This window comes from Kogia breviceps, chromosome 18 (assembly GCF_026419965.1).
Source record: "Kogia breviceps isolate mKogBre1 chromosome 18, mKogBre1 haplotype 1, whole genome shotgun sequence".
NCBI lineage: Eukaryota > Metazoa > Chordata > Mammalia > Artiodactyla > Physeteridae > Kogia > Kogia breviceps.
Window position 1 is genome coordinate 53,802,887 of NC_081327.1, and position 15,638 is coordinate 53,818,524.

General features: G+C 52.4%; 2 protein-coding genes across 7 annotated transcripts in view; one reads left to right on the forward strand and one right to left on the reverse strand.

The window, feature by feature from the left end:
• Positions 1–15,638, forward strand: part of NECAB2 (N-terminal EF-hand calcium binding protein 2) — a 40,362-nt gene that overhangs the window by 23,646 nt on the left and 1,078 nt on the right. For 3 of the 4 annotated variants that reach the window (XM_067019651.1, XM_067019652.1, XM_067019649.1), the window contains 6 exons: positions 6,405–6,541; positions 9,270–9,388; positions 9,599–9,678; positions 12,531–12,584; positions 13,147–13,259; positions 15,217–15,294. In XM_067019651.1, coding sequence (XP_066875752.1) covers positions 6,405–6,541; positions 9,270–9,388; positions 9,599–9,678; positions 12,531–12,584; positions 13,147–13,259; positions 15,217–15,294 — 581 coding nt within the window. The remainder of the gene's footprint in view (positions 1–6,404; positions 6,542–9,269; positions 9,389–9,598; positions 9,679–12,530; positions 12,585–13,146; positions 13,260–15,216; positions 15,295–15,638) is intronic. The other variant, XM_067019650.1, reaches the window with a different exon arrangement.
• The window catches only part of SLC38A8 (solute carrier family 38 member 8), a 40,955-nt gene continuing 40,066 nt past the window's right edge, over positions 14,750–15,638 (reverse strand). For 2 of the 3 annotated variants that reach the window (XR_010837813.1, XR_010837814.1), the window contains one exon: positions 15,432–15,599. The gene's annotated coding sequence lies outside the window, so the exon portion shown is untranslated. Of the gene's footprint in view, positions 15,600–15,638 lie in introns of all 3 variants that reach the window. The other variant, XR_010837812.1, reaches the window with a different exon arrangement.

The window sequence follows — 15,638 nt, forward strand, 5'->3', positions numbered from 1 at the left end:
ATCCAGCCTACATTTGGTAGTGTATATATGTCCCTGCCACTCTCTCATTTCGTCACAGCTTACCCTTCCCCCTCCCCATGTCTTCAAGTCCATGCTCTAGTAGGTCTGTGTTTTATTCCCGTCCTACCCCTAGTCTCTTCATGACATTTTTTTTTCTTAGATTCCATATATATGTTAGCATATGGTATTTGTTTCTCTCCTTCTGACTTACTTCACTCTGTATGACAGACTCCAGGTCCATCCACCTCACTACAGATAACTCAGTTTCATTTCTTTTTATGGCTGAGTAATATTCCATTGTATATATGTGCCACATCTTCTTTATCCATTCATCTGTTGATGGACACTTAGGTTGCTTCCATGTCCTGGCTATTGTAAATAGAGCTACAATGAACATTGTGGTACATGACTCTTTTTGAATTATGGTTTTCTCAGGGTATATGCTCAGTAGTGGGATTGCTGGGTCATATGGTAGTTCTATTTGTATTTTTTTAAGGAACCTCCATACTGTTCTCCATAGTGGCTGTATCAGTTTACATTCCCACCAGCAGTGCAAGAGGGTTCCCTTTTCTCCACACCCTCTCCAGCATTTATTGTTTCTAGATTTTTTGATGATGGCCATTCTGACTGGTGTGAGATGATATCTCACTGTAGTTTTGATTTGCATTTCTCTAATGATTAATGATGTTGAGCATTCTTTCAGGTGTTCGTTGGCAATCTGTATATCTTCTTTGGAGAAATGTCTATTTAGGTCTTCTGAGGAATCAGGCTCCCTGACTTCAGACTATACTAAAAGCTACAGTAATCAAGACAGTATGGTACTGGCACAAAAACAGAAATACAGATCAGTGGAACAGGATAGAAAGCCCAGAGATAAACCCACACACATATGGTCACCTTATCTTTGATAAAGGAGGCAAGAATATGCAGTGGAGAAAAGACAGCCTCTTCAATAAGTGGTGCTGGGAAAACTGGACAGCTACATGTAAAAGTATGAAATTAGAACACTCCCTAACACCATACACAAAAATAAACTCAAAATGGGTTAAAAATCTAAATGTAAGGCCAGACACTATCAAACTTTTAGAGGAAGACATAGGCAGAACACTCTATGACATAAATCACAGCAAGATCCTTTTTGACCCACCTCCTAGAGAGATGGAAATAAAAACAAAAATAAACAAATGGGACCTAATGAAACTTAAAAGCTTTTGCACAGCAAAGGATACCATAAACAAGACCAAAAGACAATCTTCAGAATGGACGAAAATAGTTGCAAATGAAGCAACTGACAAAAGGATTAATCTCCAAAATTTATAAGCAACTCATGCAGATCAATAACAAAAAAGACCCTTTTCATCTTATGCCGCAGTGTTCCTCTTCTCGCTGCCTCGAAGCCCCTCCTCCCTTTCCCCCCAGACTTCCCTCTCATCCCCTCCCTCTGGGGACTGAGCCTCAGGCACTTTCTTTGGGAAGACAGTTTACTCTGGCTGCTTTGGATTCTCTTTGTCCCTCTTCAGAGAAGCAGCTTGAAAAGAATCCACCTTTCTATTTTTAAAGGCCAAAGTTTACTGTTTATTTAGGGGGCATACAGAACACTTAGGAGATGCAGAATTCCCTTAACGACAGAGATGGGGTCTCGCTGTGTTGCCCAGGCTGGGGCGAGATGTGGTTATTCCCAGGCGCACTACTGATCAGCACAGGCAGGTTTTGGGGGTTTTTTTGTTCTGTTTTTATTGAAGTATAGTTGATTTACCGTGTGTGTCAGTTGTTTCTGGTGTACAGCAAAGTGATTCAGGTATGTATATATATATATATATTCAGTTATATGTATATATTCTTTTGCTTATTTTTTTCCATTATGGTTTATCCCAGGAGATTGGATATAGTTCCCTGTGCTATATAGTGGGACCTTGTTGTTTATCCATTCTATGTATAATAGTTTGCATCTGCTCACCCCAATCTCCCACTGCATCCCTCCCCCAACCCCCTCCCCCTTGGCAACCACAAGTCTGTTTTCTACGTCTGTTTGTTTCTGTTTCATAAACAAGATCATGTATGTCATATTTTAGATTCCACATACAAGTGGTATATGGTGGTATTTGTCTTTCTGACTTACTTCACTTAATATGATACTCTCTAGATAATCTCTGCAAATGGCATTATTTCATTCTTTTTTGGTGGAGTAATATTCCATTGTATATATACATATACCGCATCTTCTTTATCCATTCATCTGTCAATGGACATTTAGGTTGTTTCCATGTCTTAGCTATTGTAAACAGGGCTTCTATGAACATAGGGGTGCATGTGTCTTTTTGAATTACAGTTTTGTCCAGATATATGCCCAGGAGTAGGATTGCTGGATCATATGGTAGTTCTATGTTTAGTTTTCTGAGGAAACTCCATACTGTTCTCCATAGTGGCTGCACCAACTTACATTCCCACCAACAGAGGAGGAGGGTTCCCTTTTCTCCACACCCTCTCCAGCATTTGTTGTTTTTAGACTGTTTAGTGATGGCCATTCTGACCAGTGTGAGGTGGTACCTCTTTGTAGTTCTGATTTGCATTTCCCTGATAGTTATCGATGTTGAGCATCTTTTCATGTGCCTGTTGCCCATCTGTATGTCTTCTTTGGAGAAATGTCTATTTGGGTCCTCTGCCCATTTTTCGATTGGGTTGTTTGATTTTTTTGTTACTGAGTTGTATGGGCTGTTTATATATTTTGGAGATTAAGCCCTCGTTGGTCGCACCATTTGCACATATTTTCTTCCAGTCTGTAGTGTGTTTTCTTTTCTTTTCTTTTCTTTTTTTATGGTTTCCTTTGCCGTGCAAAAAGCTTATAAGTTTGATTACGTCCCATTTGTTTACTTTTGCTTTTACTTCTATTGCCTTGAGAGACCGACCTAAGAAAACAGTGGTATGTTTTATGTCAGAGAATGTCTTGCCTGTGTTCTCTTCCAGGAGTTTTATGGTGTCATGTCTCATGTTTAGGTCTTTAAGCCATTTTGAGTTTATTCTTGTTTCTGGTGTTAGGATGTGTTCTAACTTCACTGATTTGCCTGCGGCTGTCCAGCTTTCCCAGCACCACTTGCTGAAGACACTTTCGTCCCCATTGTATATTCTTGCCTCCTTTGTCGAAGATTAATTGACCTCAGGTGTGTGGGCTTACTTAGCACAGTTTTGACCTGCTGCTTTTCTGACCTGGGCTGGTTCATGCCTCCATAGGCAACCTGGTGGTGCCCTGCTCTCAGGAGGTCACCACGTTGATGCCGAACTTAGGGCCTAGTGCACTGCAGCCTGGAACTCCGGGGCTCAAGTGATCCTCCTGCCTCATCCTCCCAGGAAGCTGGGACTACAGGCGTGTGACACCATGCCTGGCCCAGAGAATCCACCTCGGAGGAGGAAGGAAGGAAGGAGGCTATGAATTGTCCTTCCCTAATACTTTATCCCTGTCCACAACAACATCAGGAACACCACCACCACCACCATCTTCACCACCATCACCACCATCATCACCGTCACCATCAGCAGCAGCATCCTCTTCATAACCATCACCACTACCACCATCTATTTTTTACATTTTTTACTTATAATTTATTATTTTTTTACTGAAGTATAGTTGATTTACAATGTTGTATTAATTGCTGCTGTACAGCAAAGTGACTCAGTTAGACACATATATACATTCTTTTTTAAAATATTTTCCATTATGGTTTATCTCAGGAGGTTGGATATAGTTCCCTGTTCTATACAGTAGGACCTTGTTGTTTATCCATTCTCTGTGTAATCGTTCGCATCTGCTCACCCCAAACTCCCACTCCATCCCTCCCCCATCCCCCTCCCCCTCGGCAACCACCATTCTGTTCTCTATATCCATGAGTCTGTTTCTGTTTTGTAGGTACGTTCATTTGTGCCAAACTTTAGATGCCACATGTAAGTGATATCATATGGTATTTGTCTTTCTCTTTCTGACTTAACTTTACTTAGTATGATGATCTCTAGTTGCGTCCGTGTGGCTGCAAATGGCATTATTTTGTTCTTTTTATGGCTGAGTAGTAGTCCATTGTGTGTGTGTGTGTGTGTGTGTGTGTGTGTATATATACACACCACATCTTCTTTACCCATTCATCTGTCTATGGACATTTAGGTGGTTTCCATGTCTTGGTTATTGTGAATAGTGCTGCTGTGAACATAGGGGTGCATGTATCTTTTTGAATTATAGTTTTGTCTGGACATATGCCCAGGAGTAGGATTGCTGAATCATATGGTAACTCTGTTTTTAGTTTTCTGAGGAACCTCTATACTGTTTTCCATAGTGGCCGCACCAACTTACATTCCCACCAACAGTGTAGGAGGGTTCCCTTTTATCCACACCCTCTGCAGCATTTGTCATTTGTAGACTTTTTAATGATGGCCATTCTGATGGGTGTGAGGTAGAACCTCATTGTAGTTTTGATTTGCATTTCTCTAATAGTTAGCAGTGTTGAGCATTTTTTCATGTGCCTTTTGGCTATTGTATGTCTTCTTTGGAGAATTGTCTACTTAGATCCTCTGCCCACTTTTGGATTGGGTTGTTTGTTATTTTTATTATTGAGTTGTGTGTGCTGTTTGTATGTTTTGGAAATCATGCCCTTGTCGGTTGCATCATTTGCAAATATCTTCTCCCATTCTGTAGGTTGTCTTCTCGTGGTTTTTTTATGGTTTCCTTTGTTATGCAAAAGTTTGTAAGTTTGATTAGGTCCCATTTGTTTATTCTTGTTTTTATTTCTATTGCTTTGGGAGACTGACCTAAGAAAACATTGACACAGCTTATGTCAGAGAATGTTTTGCCTATGTTCTCTTCTAGGAGTTTTATGGTGTCATGTCTTATGCTTAAGTCTTTAAGCCATTTCGAGCTTATTTTTGTGCATGGTGTGAGGGTGTGTTCTAATTTCATTGATTTACCTGTGGCTGTCCAGTTTTCCTAGCACCACTTGCTGAAGAGACTTTTTCCCATTTTATATTCCTGCCTCCTTTGTCAAAGATTAATTGACCATAGGTGTGTTGGTTTATTTCTGGTCTATTCTGTTCCATTGATCCGTGTGTCTGTTTTTGTACCAGTACCACACTGTTGTGATTACTGTAGCTTTGTAGTATTGTCAGAAGTCTGGGAGAATTATGCCTCCTGCTTTCTTTTTTTTTTTCCCCCCTCAGGATTGCTTTGGCAATTCTGGGTCTTTTATGGTTCCATATAACTTTTTGGATTATCCCAGTTCTGTGAAAAATGTCATGGGTAATTTGATAGGGATCACATTAAATCTGTAGATTGCTTTGGGTAGTTTTGTGATTTTTAACAATATTCTTCCAATCCAAGAACATGGGATATCTTTCCATTTCCTTGAATCCTCTTTAATTTCCTGTATTAATGTTTTATAGTTTTCAGCATATAAGTCTTTCAGCTCCTTGGTCAGGTTTATTTCTAGGTGTGTTTTTTTTTTTTTTTTTTTTTTGGTGCGATTTTAAAAGGTATTGTTTTGGGCTTCCCTGGTGGTGCAGTGGTTGAGAGTCCACCTGCCGATGCAGGGGACACGGGTTCGTGCCCCGGTCTGGGAAGATCCCACATGCCATGGAGCAGCTAGGCCCATGAGCCATGGCCGCTGAGCCTTTGAGTCCGGAGCCTGTGCTCCGCAACGGGGGAGGCCACAACAGTGAGAGGCCTCTGTACCACAAAAAAAAAAGGCATTTTTTTTTGCATTCCCTTTCTGATGTTTCATTGCTAGTGTAAAGAAATGCAACCAATTTCCGAATGTTAATCTTGTATCCTGCTACTTTGCTGAATTCATTTATTAGATCTGGTAGTTTTTCTGTGGAGTCCTTCGGGTTTTCTATTTATAGTATCATGTCATCTGCATATAGTGACAACTTTACCTCTTGCCTTCCAATTTGGATACCTTTTATTTCTTTTTCTTGTCTGATTGCTGGGGCTAGGACTTCCAATGCTATGTTGAATAGAAGTGACCCACGACCATCTTTCTCATCATCATCACCATCACCATCACCATCATCATCATCATCATCATCATCATAGCAGCTACTGTATACTGAGTATTTGCTATGTGACAGGCACAGTGCTGAGCATTTTATATAAATTTTTTCATTCAATCCTTACTACAATGTTATTGGATAGATACTACAGTGATTTCTGTTGTGGAGTGGAGGTCACAGTACTAGTATTGGTGAAGCCAGGGCTCAAACCTTGGTCTCTGAGTCCATACGTCTGCCATCATGCTGGAGCCCTGTGATACCCCCATCCCAGTGCAGAGACACCGACCCTAGGTGCCCCCCCACCCCTGTACCAGATCTCCACCCACGATCCCTCCCCAACTCCTTTGCCCTCTGTGCCCCTTCCCTTCCCGCCACAGGTGTATGAGGGTGGGAGCAACGTGGACCAGTTTGTGACACGCTTCCTCCTGAAGGAGACGGCCAACCAGATCCAGTCCCTGCTGAGCTCGGTGGAGAGTGCGGTGGAGGCCATCGAAGAGCAGACCAGCCAGATCCGGTGCATTGATGGGACCTTGTGGGGGCCTGTGGGAGTGGCCGTGTGTGTGCTGACTGGCTGCTTGGTGGGGACATTCGTGTGCTTGGGGGCTGGGTGACCTTGGGCAAGCTGCAGCTCCTCTCCGTGCATCCACTTCCCCAACTCTTTTTTTTTTTTTTTTCCCCGGTACGCGGGCCTCTCACTGCTGCGGCCTCTCCCGTTGCGGAGCACAGGCTCCAGACGCGCAGGCTCAGCGGCCATGGCTCACGGACCCAGCCGCTCCGCGGCATGTGGGATCTTCCCAGACCAGGGCACGAACCCACGTCCCCTGCATCGGCAGGCGGACTCTCAGCCACTGCGCCACCAGGGACGCTCCACTTCCCCAGCTCTTTAAGTGGGGACGATTATATACCTACCTCCTCACGGAGTTATGACTAGTTCCTAGACTCTGATCAATTTGGCCACATTTCCATATTGCTCACATTATTGTTTAGCTAAAAGTATTCTATTGTTTGACTCATTTTTTAAAACCTGGCAATAAATTTAAGAAACTCTGGTGGCTATTACCACCATTTGAAAACAAGTATCACATGCTGTGAGTGAAGAAATCGTAAAAATAAGCGCTCTTGGTGCCCGCAGTCAGCTTGGACCCTGAGGCCTGCTCCCTCTTTGTTCGCAAAGAGAGGCTGTGAGATCGTAGATGGGCGTTGAACACAGAGGAGCATCAAAGCATGAGCTCAGAAAGATTGAAAGAGCAGTGAAATGGAGTGGTTTTCTCCCAGTGTTAGTGTTATTTAAGGCCTTGTTTGTGGGTCCTTGAAGCCGTGGAAAAGTGCCTGGGGTCCCCCCTCTTTGCAGGGGGACACTGTTGGGGCGGTGAGGTGGGGGTCCGGAGAGTAGCAGTCTCCTTCTGGCTCGGCAGGGCCAGCCCCTGGGGGCCACGAGCCCTGCCACTTGCGGTCCCAAGTTCCGGCCAACTCCTCTGTGCCTGTTCTTCCCTGAAGAGCTGATGTGCCCGGGGCAAAGGGGAAATAAAGAAAGAGAAACAGGCGGGGGCAGCTGCCAGATGCCCCAGCGTTACTGAGCGTTACTGAGCCTTGAGCCTCTGCGGCGGGTTCCTAGGCAGAGACCCGGCACAGCAGGATGTCGGTTGCTGGGCCTGGGGCTTTGTGTGTGTTTTTCTGGTTGGTGGGGGGCTTGTCCCAGTCAGATACGACTGCAGAGGCTGCTCAGTGATGCTGTTCCCAAAATGCCTGTGCTCTGAGCACCTGCCTCCCGGTCACCTAGGATATGTGCAATGCAGATTCCTGGGCCCCGGCCTTGCCCGCTGCATTAGGGTCCCTGGGAGCTGAGCCCAGGGCTCTGCACAGCTGATCAGTCTTGTGATTCGGAGGGTCCCCAAGGCTGACAGCCTCATCTCTGGAAGTCGTCATGTAGATTTTCTTTTTTTTTTTTTTTTCAATCACTCTCTTGCTTTTAAAACCTGCGGTTTCTATCCTGCTGCGGAACAGATAGCACCGCTGCATGATTTCCAGATCCGATTTCCTGCGCTTTGCCGTTCCGTCGCGTGTCAGCCGTTACACCTGCCTGCCCCCTTTTTGGAAGCTCACTTTGGGATGTTGTTGGCAGGGGCGGGGAGACACATGTGCTTCACAGGCACTGCCACCTCAAACCGCCCGAATCTCAGCTGTTTCGGCTCTCAGCTGCAGGTCCCCTGAGCATCCTCTGTCCCAGGCCTGGGGACGTCGTGACCCAGGCGCGAGCCACTGGTTCAGGCCCCGCCGCCCTTGGGGGGCTCCCACTGCACCCACTCATGGTCTGAGTTTGTTGAGGCACCACGCCTGACACCTCAAGGACTCTGCCCGACTCTCTCCTCCTTGGGGGCGGGTGGGCTGGGCCCCTCTGCACAGGGAGAGGCTGCTGGGCTTTCAGGCTCACAGGAGGCAAATTCCAGAACATTACCAAGGCAGCCCTGGGGACCAGGCGTGTCGGCCGTGCACACAGGAGTGTGTGTGTGTTGGCGGGGGGGGGGGGGGGGGCGTTATGTGCGTCTGGGTGTATTTTTATGTCTGTGGTGAGTTTTCCAGCATTTTCGCACGTGGGGGTGTGGGCATTTGTTGAGTCACTACTATGTGCCAGGCACAGTGTTTGGTGGGCTGTGTGTGCATGTCAGGGATGCCGGGGGCTGTGCGTGTGTGCACGTCAGTAGCGTGCGTGGCGGGGGGTGTCGTCACAGAGGATGGGGCCAGGCTGAGGTCAGGATCACGGATCTTTGTCCTGTTAGATGCCGGCTCTCGACTGCGTCTTAGGGCTTCCTTTTTTGGATGGGGGGCTTGTTAGCCAACCCAGGCCCCCACCCCAGAGGACAGTGAACGCTGAATCGGCCCCCAGCAAGGCCGGCAGGGCAGGGGAGAGGGGCAGCTGTGGGCTGCGGGGAGGCTGGGGGCCCGACTCAGCCTTGCCCGGCCCTGGAACTAAACCTCCCGGGAACAGGGTCTGGGTTCCTGGAAAGGATGTGAGTTCAGAATCCAACCCGGCCCCGCTTGCAGCGTGGCCTTGGCCGGTGGGCCTGGTGTCCCCCTCTGTAAAACAAAGGCCACGATGTTCACTTCACCCGGACGGGGCTCCACCGAGTGAATTCTGTGCACGTTTCAGCCCCCAGTTGGTGCTTAATGTTTGTCGAAACTGCCCCAAGTGGCCAGGGCCCTGCAGCCCCCCTCCTAGTGTGTGTCTCCCCACTTCTCTGCAGACAGGACCACAGCAAACCGAGCCACAGCGTGGTGGAGACCTGGTCCGGGAGCTCCACTCCCCTCTACGCCCACAACCACACGCTCACGGCCGTGGAGCAAGGGAAGAGCTTCCCGCTTGGTGAGAGAGCAGTGGCCCAGACTGGGGGGCACTGGCTGGCGGGTCCTGGGGGGAATTCTGAGAGCGGTCCGCATGGGGCCTGGGCCTCCCATGGGGACCGAGCCTGGGAGGGCTGGGGGCAGGTCTCAGCCCCGGGGCAGGACCGGGAGCTCCCCCCACCTTAGGCCTGGCCCTGCCCCCCCAATCAGCATCTCTCTTCCTCTTTCCCAGTCACCTCAGACTCCAAGGAGGAGGGCCTGGAAGCCCAGATCAGCAGGTTGGCGGGGCTGATAGGACGGCTGGAGAGCAAGGTGAGCCCACCGAGCCCTCACCTCTGTCCCTGCATCCATCCTCCACCCACCCAGCCCCTAGGGGGTGCAGTGAGGCCAGAGCTCAAGACAGAAGTCGGGAAGCCTTGGAAAGGACATTCCCCAGGTGGAGTGCTGAGTAAGGGTAGACGCCAGGCACATGTCCGTTGTGTGGGACCGGAGGAGAGAAGCAGCTGGGGAGGGTGGGCGGGCAGCCAGGAGGGGCATGTCAAGGAGCAGAAAGTAGCCGGCAGGGTCACGGGCAGCAAGGGGACAGAGCTTCAAGGAGGCGTTAAGGAGGCGGCGTGGTCTGGGCAGGTGGTAGCCTAGACCCAGCAAGGTGGGTGGTGGGTGGGGGATGGTGACGTCCCGGGAGAGATTAGAATGACCGGCAGCGTGAAGTCTTTTAAATGTGATATGACACATGCACAAGTGATGGAAAGTGGCACAGCCTTTATGGAATCGTGTTTTCGGAGAACATTTCATGGCTCGGTAGGCACTCAGGATACGATTTTGTTAGCTTTGCAGGGCTGCCAGAACTGGGGCTTAAACCCCGGCATTTATTCTCTCACAGATCAAGGCTAGAAATCTAAAATCAGGATGTTGGCGGGGCTGGTTTCTTCTGAGGCCTCTCTCGTTGGCGTGTAGACGGCCGTCTTCTCCCTGTGTCTGTGTGTCTGTGTCCTGATCTCTTCTTATAAGGACACCAGTCATATTGGATTAGAGCCCACCCATGTGACCTTATTCTAACTTAATCACCTATTCAAAGGTCCTGTTTCCAAATATAGTCATGTTTTGCAGTACTGGGGATTGGGACTTCAACATATGAATTTGGGGGGAACACAGTTCAGCCCATAATGATGACCATTCGTTGGAAGAAAGAAAATAATTTGCCTTAAGGTTTACCAACAGGCTCCAGTATCAGACTGCCTGTATTTGAATCCTGGCTATACCCCTTAACAGCTGTGTGACCTTGGGCCAGTGACTTACCCTCTCTGAGCCTCAGAGTGGTCGTCTAACCACAGAGAAAATAATCAGAATGGCAGCTCTCACAGGGTCATTGTGAGGATTAGATAAAATGATGTCTTAATGGCTTAGCACAGAGCCTGCTGCTTAGTTAGCCTTTAATATTAGCAATGTTATTTAGTAGTTATTATTAGACATTCTGATGCTAGAACCTATACACATACCATACCTGTATATCAACATAAACCAAGATAGCAGGCATCTCCAGGCTGTAGGGTTGCAGTGGCAAGTTAACATTTTTCCTTCTTCTCTGAATTTTTTTATATCTTGCAAAAGGTCAAAAGAAAAATAGTGTTTTGATGGGTTTGTGGGTTAGTTGTGAGGGATTCGTGAGGGCAGTGGGTGGGGCTCCCGAGGAGGAGGTGAGGCGGAGACTTGGAGTCCGGGGGAGGAGGCGGCCATCCCACTTGCAGGTCTGAGGCTGGGGTGGGATTCCCCCAGGTGGGATCCCCCAGCCCCCCCCCCCCCCCCCCCCCCCCCCCCCCGCTAAAGCCGGCTGCTGGGTGGGAGCGGTGGGAAAGGCTCGGCGGGGACCCTGAGGCCCGGTTGTCATAACAACTCTGCGGGCGCCCCCAGGGGGAGGCTCTTTGAAGCTTATTTTTAGCGCTCTGGTCGCCTTAACAACCGGCTGGCTGGAAACCAAGGAGCACCTGGGCGTCCTGGAGACGGGGCGGGGCCCTCTTCCCGGCCTCTGATTGGCCCGAGCTGCGAGCAGGGGCCAATCCGGGACCTGCTCTGGGCCCCGCCCTCCAAGGGCGAACCTGAGCGCTCCTAGCTGTGCCTGGGCTCCTGGAACGCTGGGACGGCGAGGCAGGGAGGGGGGGGGGGGGGGCGCGCAGACGTGGGTGCTGCCGCCACTCTCCCACCTCCCCTCATCTTTACCTCATCCTCACTGCCGCGGGGCCCAGCTGGCCAGGAGAAACCTAGGGAACCAGTTGCAGCCCCTGCTCTCCAGGGGCCCACCTACACGGTTTTAAAACCATGGAAAGAGACTTGCCCTGCCAGGCAGACCTTGGCCACGTACAAACGCCTACATCCACACCCTATGTCCCCGGAAAGTCAGTACCCTCTCTGGCACCGGCTGTGTAATTTATGGGGCCCTTTGTTCCAACATTATGAAGAATGTCCAGGTGGTGACTGTGCAGGTCATGGCCGCTCTGTTTTCCTTAGAAGTCGGCTCATGTGCCTCACTCACGGGCTTGTGTAGAGAAGAAAGAGCTGGGTGCAGACTGCGCCAGGGACGCGGGCTGTCCTCGCGGAGGATGGACAGGCATGGGCACAGACGTGGCCTTTATTGGGGTGCCTAGAAGGCGTAGCCCCCAGGGTCGGTGGAAGGCCAGCGAGCACAGACCACCTCCTTCAGGCTGTTATGGTCATGAGGCGCCAGGGGCCGTGACTGGGGGCGACGTGTAAGTCGTCGGGGAACCTGTTGCCAGCAAGGCTGTCGTCGTGACTGGGTTCAGCCCAGTGGAGCCTCCTGCGTGTTCTCTGCAGTTGGCATTCTTGGCCTCTGCGGCTCCAGTGCCCCCTAGATGCCACGGCCAGAAGGGATCTGTGCCAGTTCCGGAGGTTGGCCTTCCAGCCTGGCTTCCCGGCTCTTCTCTTGAGCCAGCACTGTGCCTGGAGGGTGGGCTGAGCCCTGCCCAGAGAGGCCTGGCCCTGGGATCTCCCACCCGCTCGGGGACTCCAGAGCCTCTGGAACCGTGGGGTGGAGGGGCTGGAGCTCTTCGGTGGCCCTGCGTGCTTGGGTGTCACTGCGGTGGTCCTGGAAGCCTCCCTAGCAGAGGTGGCCTCTGTCTCCAGCATCTCTTCGTGCTTTGTTGTTGCAGACCCTTTGGTTTGACCTCCAGCAGCATCTCTCGGATGAAGAAGGCACCAATATGGTGAGAACCCCCTCTCCTGTGGCCCCCTCTCTGCCTGAGCCAGGCCTCGAGATGCAGGTGCCTCAGTGTCCCTGACACCTCCACCCTGGGACCACCACAAGGGGAGATGCAGCCCCAGCACTTGGCCACCCTCCCCTCCCAGGAGCGTTCTTAGAGGCTCCAGAGCTGTGATCAGTTGGGCCTGGAGCAACGGGATCAGCAGGACAGTGACATCAAAATGCTGATTGAATCAGAAACAATTTTGCTGGTCACTCATTTTGTGTCCTGAACCCGAAGCCTTGCAGGCAGCTCCCAGTCTCTCTAGAGCCTCTTGAAAAAAGTCCCTGTTTTTTCAGCACTTGTGGGACTACTTCCTGCATTTGGCTTCTTAAGTTTAGCTCATTTTTCACCACTTTCCACGTGTAAGATTGAAAAGTGTGTGTGTGGTGGGGAGGCAGGGGGAGGGGGTCGGTTTTATTCTGAAGTTGTCCTGTCCTGGGGGCTCCTGGGCTGGGCGGGGTCCCGGGGGGAGTGGGCTGCCAGGGAGCCCGCAGGGTGGCTCACTGGTCCTGTGTCCCCGGAGCATCTGCAGCTGGTCCGGCAGGAGATGGCCGTGTGCCCTGAGCAGCTGGCCGAGTTCCTGGACTCCCTGCGTCAGTACCTGAGGGGCACCGCCGGAGCCAGGAACTGCTTCCAGTGAGTAAGCCGCGGGGCGGGGCGGTGGCCGGGAGCTCTGCCTGGGGTGGAGGCACAGGGCAGGACCGGCCTCACCCCTGAGAACACACCGGACCCCCGGGCAGCCCCCTAGCGGGGTGGTTACAAGAGCTGGGTTCAGGTCCTAGCTCGGGCTCTTCCTTGCTGCACAAACGTGCCGAGTGACTTCATCTCGCGGACCTCAGCTTACTCATCTGTAGAGTGGGACCAGGGACCGGGTCCGGTCCCTGGTGGGGTTGGAGGCGTCAGTGGAATAATGACCGTGGAGAATGCAGGCCAGTGCCTGGCACCCAGCCCCCTTGCAGCGGTGGCTGCCCCCCGGGGGCCTCACCCTCTGGTCCCCGCTGCCGAGGCCTGCATCCTTGCTGGGGGTGGTCCCAGAGGGCTGTTGGCACAAGCTGCCGGGCTCTGTCTCCCGCCTGTGGCCCGTCCGTCGGTGCCCAGCGGACAGCAGCTGCAGGCCCCGTGACTCGAGTCTCTCCCTCCCCGGTGGCTTTCTTCCTACCGCAAGAGCACATGTCCCCCCCCCCCCTGCTTCGCGGTGCAGCACGTGGGCCGGGCCTGGGGGACAGCGTGACTCAGGTTGCCGTTCTTGCTGCGCGTTAATTCTAGGGGGCGGGGAGGGCAGGTGAAGGAAGATGATGCCGGTTGGCAGCGGGCGCTGTGCAGGCCAGCGAACGGGGGGCTTTGCGGAGGGGCTGCACGTGCGCTGAGGCTGAGTGATGAGCAGCCCCCCCCCGCCCCCCCCCCGCAGAATCTGAGGCCCAGCACAGGCTGGTGCCCAGACCCGGCGTGGCAGTGAGGGTGCCGTGTTTCAGAGAAAGCAAGCAGCTGGTGTCGCTCGACAGTGACCCAGGGGCCGGTGGGTCAGATGGCCAGGCAGGCCCTGCTCGTACCAGGGACCATGGGGGAGAGAGGCTTAGGCAGGAGCGAGACTCAGTCTTGCCTCCCTTGTGTAAGAAGGGGTGGCACGAGGCATGCAGCTGGCGGCCAGGGAGCAGCCCTGCCGTCACCTAGAGAGGCCCTGGCCTTGGCACGATGTGGGTCCCCAGCTGGGTTGCCTGGACCCCCACCCCACCGTGGCCGGGGTGGGGTGGGGGGCTGTAGAAAGAGGAGACCAGGCGGAGTCTGAGATTCTTCAGCTTCAGGAACTTGATGGAGGACGGGGCCCCAGGCTGAGCTGGAGAAGCCGCAGGAGGTCAGGTGCGTGGGTGCGGGGAGTCGCACGGGCCTTTTGGGCCATGGTAAATTCTAGCTGCCATTCGAGGTGCCGATGTACAAGGGGGGAGAGCCGGGGAGTGCTGGGCCTGCGGGTGACACCCGGAGCCACGGAGGCGTGGGGTTCTGTGCTACTGAGCGTGTGGGGAAAGGAGAAGGAACCGGGAGGGTGGCCGAGGGGGTGGCCTCGTGCCCTCCCTGGGAGGCCTTCTGCTTCCGCCCCCATTGCATTTGCAAGGGGGCAGGACGCCGCTGCGCACACAGGGCCGGCAGCTCGGGGAGGCGGGCCACGCCTGACTCTCCTACTTTGAAGGAGTAAATGAAAGAATGATTATGAAGGACGGCGGGGGGAAGATGCTTTTAGTTTTAAAGGGGGGGTTTTCCAATGACTAGAAAGCCTTTTCCACAACGACGTTTCACCGTCATTCCTTCAGCAGCCGTGCTGGCCCCTGGACCGGGCCAGGCCTGGGCGTGCTCGAGAGGGTAGAGAGGTGCACGCAGCGGAGCAGACTAGGGGGCTGGTCCTGGAGGGTTCGGGGGCCTGATCAGAAAGGGAGCGTGTGACGAGAGCGGCTTCTGCCAGCCTCACGCTTCCCGGGTCTTCGGGCAGCCCGGAGCCGGGCCCAAGCCGGGCCCAGGGGAGGCCCTGTGTGCACCCCAGCGGGGAGCAGGCAGGCGGGCAGCCCCGGGCCCCCACTGAGTCCGGTCTCTCCTCTTGCAGCATCGCTGCCGTGAGGCTGGCGGACGGCGTCACCTTCGTGGTCTACGAGTTCTGGGAGACGGAGGAGAAGTGGAACATGTAGGTCTGGCCCTGCACCTTCTCTAGTTTCAGCCCTCGGCCGGGGCCGAGGTCACTGGGACATGGGGGGGGGGGAACCTGCCCCCTTCCCAGCCCGTTCCTTGTCCCAGAGGCTTCTTGGTAGGGAGGGTGATGAGTCGGGCTTCCAGCGGCCTCTGCCGGGCCTCAGTCCCCTCGGAGGTGGCGTTTCTCAGGCTGGAGCTTGAGCCCCCTCACCGTGCTCTGCGGGGCCCTGACTCCGGGTTCCTGGCCAGCCCTGGGAGCAGAGGCCCGAGTTGCTCCTGTTTCAAAACTGCTGCCCAAGGCTAAAAATCCAGAAAGTTCTCTCAGTGAAGGTTGCTCAT